Raw genomic sequence first — 2,824 nt, 5'->3', positions numbered from 1 at the left:
CGAGATTACTCTATCCAGCAAAGCTATCATTTAGAGTGGAAGGGCAGATGAAGTGCTTATCAGACAAAGTAAAGCAAAAGAGTTCATTATCATCAAGCCATTATTATATGAAATGTTAAAGGGACTTATTTAAGAAAAATAAAATCAATACTATGAACACTAAAATGACAACAAACTCACAACTATCAACTGAATCTAAAAACTAAAAACAAGATCTAACTAAGCAAACTAGAATAGGAAGAGAATCATAGGTATAGGGATCATTTTGAGGGTTATCAGCTGGGAGGAGAAAGGGGAGAAATAGGGAAATGGTGCATGGATTAAGAAGTATAATTGGTTGGTACAAAATAGGGAAGTTAAGAATAACATAGAAAGGATGAAGCCAAAGAACTTATATATATTACTCATGGACATGAACTAAGGGGGGTGGGATTGCTGAGGGGAGAGCGGTAGTGGGTAGAGGCGAGCAAAGGAGAAAAAATTGGGACTACTGTAACAACATAGTCAAAAAATATATATACTTTTAAAAAAGAAAAAAAAAAGAAATTATGAAGGCAGAAGGCAGTGGTTAATAACAACATTAAAGTAATGTAAGACAAAAAACAAAAACAAAAACAAAAAACCCTAGCAACCCAGAATTCCATATATAGTGTTAATATATTTCAAGACAGAAGGCAAAATAAATATATTTTCAGACAAAAGAAATTGAAGGGAATATGTCACAGGAAAATATGCACTAAAAGAAATGTTAAAACAGATTCTTCAGGGTGAATGTCAATGGTAGCAGAGGGAAACTCAGACAGTCAGGAAGCAATGTGTACCAAAAATAAGGGACAAATATATGGAGATACATATGTATGTATATATATTTATGGGTTTTTTCCTTCATTTTATTAAAATACATGACTGTTTCAAGCAAAGACTATAATACTTTCTGGCAGGTTTTATATTGTAATTTGATAAAATAAAAATGAATAAATTTAGCATAAAGGATACCAAGGAAGATAAATTAATCTTGATGATTGCAAGGTCTCTATACTTTACATGAATTTTTACAATATTAATTCCAATTAGACTGTGGAAACGTAAGAATACATAAAATATCTTTTTTTTTTATATAATGTATCTTTAGATCAACCATAAGAAATACACAATTATGCAAGAAGTCTACCCAGAAAAAGTCCAGCCATTGTTAATATAACAAGAATGATTTGCGGGGAGAAAGGCTCTTCCTTTCCTTCTGGCCGCAGCCATCAGGTAAGCCAAGATGGGCGCTTACAAGTACATCCAGGAGCTGTGGAGGAAGAAGCAGTCCGATGTGATGCGCTTCCTTCTCCGGGTGCGCTGCTGGCAGTACCGCCAGCTCTCTGCGCTCCACAGGGCCCCCCGCCCCACCAGGCCCGATAAAGCGCGCAGGCTGGGATACAAGGCCAAGCAGGGTTATGTCATATATCGGATTCGTGTGCGCCGTGGTGGCCGCAAACGCCCCGTTCCCAAGGGTGCCACCTATGGCAAGCCTGTCCATCATGGTGTCAACCAGCTAAAGTTCGCCCGAAGCCTTCAGTCTGTTGCTGAGGAGCGAGCTGGGCGCCACTGCGGGGCTCTGAGAGTCCTGAATTCTTACTGGGTCGGTGAAGATTCCACATACAAATTCTTTGAGGTCATCCTCATTGATCCATTCCATAAGGCTATCAGAAGGAATCCTGACACCCAGTGGATCACCAAACCGGTCCACAAGCACAGGGAGATGCGAGGGCTGACATCTGCCGGCCGCAAGAGCCGTGGCCTTGGGAAGGGCCACAAGTTCCACCACACCATTGGTGGGTCTCGCCGTGCAGCTTGGAGAAGGCGCAATACTCTCCAGCTCCACCGTTACCGCTAATCTGAGGGATGTTTGTAAAATTCTTACCTAATAAACAATTTAGGACAGTCAAAAAAAAAAAAAAAAAAAAAAAAAAAGAATGATTTGCATGACATCGATGTAACCTGGCAGCCAAACAGAGTGGACTGGAATGCACATCCATGAACAATGATGACTTCATAGTACTACACATTTGGGGTGGTAGACACCATGTGGTGAGCATGTGTACTGTGTGGCCATTGTATTCAAAGTGACTAAGCAAATAGAGCAACAAATCTGCATCAAATTTTATGTTAAGCTTGAACATTCTTGCCCAGAAACTATTTGGATCATTCGGAAGACTTACAGGGTTGATGCAGTAAGTGCAACACAAATAAAAGTGTGGCATACATGCTTCAAAGATGGTCGAGAGTCTGTTGAAGTGATCCACTTTCTGGAAGGCCTACAACAAGCAGAACACCTGAGAATGTTGAATGTATATGGGCTGCAATCAACAAAGATCGGTGACTGACAGTGTGAGAACTAATAATTGATCAGGTGACTCCAAAAACTACTGTGTCCAAGATTTTGATGCAGGATCTTGGCATAAAATGTCTTGTGACAAAATTTGTTCCTTGGGTTCTGCTACCAGAGCAGAAGGAGCATCGTGCTGCCGTTGGTAATAACTTGTTTCAAACAGTTACCAATAAACCAGATTTCCTCAAGAAGGTCATAACTAGAGGTGAATGATGGGTCTATGGCTATGACTGGGAAATGTAGGTCCAGTCATCCCAATGGAAATTGCCTGCTTCCCCATGCCTGAAGAAGGCGCAGCAAAGTTACAGCAAGATCAAGACCATGTTAACTGCGTTTTTTTTGTTTGGGAAGGTGTTGACCATCACGAGTATGCCTCTCCAGGCCAAACAATTAATAAAGAGTACTACCTCAATGTTCTTCATTGGTTGAGATGCAATATGACAAAAA

The 2,824-nt window shown here is 40.4% G+C and overlaps 1 protein-coding gene across 1 annotated transcript; it reads left to right on the top strand.

Annotated features, from left to right (window-relative positions):
- Positions 1 to 1,221: 1,221 nt before the first annotated feature.
- On the top strand, positions 1,222 to 1,939 carry LOC150001675 (large ribosomal subunit protein eL15). The gene has a single exon (XM_090286722.1). It carries the CDS (start codon positions 1,268 to 1,270, stop codon positions 1,880 to 1,882), a length of 615 nt encoding a protein of 204 aa, XP_090142848.1. The 5' UTR covers positions 1,222 to 1,267; the 3' UTR covers positions 1,883 to 1,939.
- Positions 1,940 to 2,824: the final 885 nt, after the last annotated feature.

This window comes from Furipterus horrens, unplaced genomic scaffold (assembly GCF_987537825.1).
Source record: "Furipterus horrens unplaced genomic scaffold, mFurHor1.1.pri manual_scaffold_9, whole genome shotgun sequence".
NCBI lineage: Eukaryota > Metazoa > Chordata > Mammalia > Chiroptera > Furipteridae > Furipterus > Furipterus horrens.
The sequence above is the reverse complement of the archived record's forward strand: the minus strand, read 5'-3'. Positions and strand labels throughout refer to the sequence as shown.